This window comes from Gekko japonicus, unplaced genomic scaffold (assembly GCF_001447785.1).
Source record: "Gekko japonicus isolate JY-2015 unplaced genomic scaffold, Gekko_japonicus_V1.1 scaffold326, whole genome shotgun sequence".
Taxonomy (NCBI): Eukaryota; Metazoa; Chordata; class Lepidosauria; order Squamata; family Gekkonidae; genus Gekko; species Gekko japonicus.
In genome coordinates this window covers 616,070-617,757 of record NW_015165245.1, presented here as the reverse complement: position 1 = coordinate 617,757, position 1,688 = coordinate 616,070, and the positions used below count along the sequence as shown (strand labels likewise).

General features: G+C 45.3%; 1 protein-coding gene across 1 annotated transcript in view; it reads right to left on the bottom strand.

The window, feature by feature from the left end:
* LRAT (lecithin retinol acyltransferase (phosphatidylcholine--retinol O-acyltransferase)) overlaps positions 1 to 1,038 on the bottom strand; it is a 4,296-nt gene extending 3,258 nt beyond the window's left edge. Inside the window, exon 1 of the mRNA XM_015410074.1 lies at positions 493 to 1,038. Within this exon, the coding sequence (XP_015265560.1) occupies positions 493 to 1,038 (546 nt within the window). The remainder of the gene's footprint in view (positions 1 to 492) is intronic.
* Positions 1,039 to 1,688: the final 650 nt, after the last annotated feature.

Below are 1,688 nucleotides of genomic sequence, written 5' to 3'. Positions count from 1 at the left end.
AAGTGTCTGGAACAAGAAAAGCTTTCTGTCTGGATTTGCCTCTGGGACAGGAGAACAGGACGGCCAGGGTAACAGCAGCATCACTGTGCTTCCTTGGCAGCGTCACTTGCACAGTTCCCAGAGATCCCGTGGTTGGACAAGTTTTTGCTTGTGTTGGCTACAGATGCCCATTCAAGTGCCTGGATAACAGTCTTGTCGGGACAGCAAAGAAAGCCTCGGTGTGAATCTAACAGGTAACACTAAAACATGCTATGGCCTTTCACAACTAGGGGTTTTCTTTCTTGAACATAGTTAGCTACTGGTGTTTAATGGTTAAAGAAGCTTACACATGCAGTCCCCTCTCTGTTGGGGGGTGGGTGGATTTAGGAGGCAAACAGCCACAGAGACACATCATAAATGTACATTTTGGTCCCACAGACCTACATCTGTCTTTCCCTCTCCTAATACATTGTTCATAGACCAATTGGTTGGATTTGGATTTGGGAAGCTTACCTTGTCCGTCTGGAAGCTGACCCCAGAGCCATATCGGCAGTGGGTCACAAAATGTTCACAGTTGTTCCAAAGCAAGCTGTAGTCTGTCGTACCCACCAGCTTCTTGGCTCTGCAGACCACCTCCTCACCGCTCAGCACCTTATTCTTGAAGTGCACGTCCATGTGGTTCACCAGGATACAGCCGCCATAGGCAAAGTCATCCACGCTGTCTACGCGGATCCTGGCTGTTTTAGCAATGACACCCAAAATAAGCCTCTTATTGGTCACCACCTTCTGGATCTGCCTGTGGTCGTTGGTGAAAGCTGGCAAAATGTCTGGCATAAGGTGGGCCACCATGTTCTCGCCCAGATAGATGCCAAAGTGAATAAAAAGGGTGCGGGGCACCTCCAGCAAGTCACCTGGCTTGAAGCAAGTAATATCATAAGTGACATGTTTTTTCCTTTCTTCTTCCTCTGCACTGGAGCCTATACTGAGAAGTTTGAAGTTGGCAAGCAGGAAAAACTTCTCCAGGAGCAAAGATACAGCTTCATACATTGGGTTCTTCATGATGCTAGTTTTGTTCTTGGGCTGCAGCTGCTGATGGGCTTAATCTGCTTCAGCATCCTGCCTTTTTATCATGGCAGGAGGGGAAGGTCCACAGAACAGCTTCACTTTTGATTGGCAGAGGGGCAAAGGGGTGTTACTGTGGAGTGAAATAGACCTTTGCTCAGAAACTGGCTCTCCCAGAAGACTTTTTACAGGGGTTCTGATTATTTATTCAATATACAGGGCAGAGAGGAGAACAAAGAAAAGTCTAGACCAAGTACTACTTCCAGTATCCTATTATCAAATACAAGGGCTTTAGAAATAGGCTCTTTGGCAGAGTATCAATGCATCACCAGGCTTCTGAATATTTATTTTTAAAAAAGATTTTTATTTTTCAGAAAGAATAGAGAGATATGAGCTCAGAAGATGCCGTTTCAGAAAACACAGCTATTTGGAAGTAAAAACCCTTGCCCTCACTGGTATTTACTTCTGTGTAGCCATGTCTGGTTGCAGTCCTTAGCATACTAACAGTACTTTACTGAGAAGTAAGTCGCAAGGATTTCACCAAGACAGGCTCCCAGATAAACACGTTTAGGTTTGCAGACATGTTTAGCATTAAGTCCCACTGAAATCAAAGAGAACTGGATTTGCACCTGGACTTATGCTTTGAA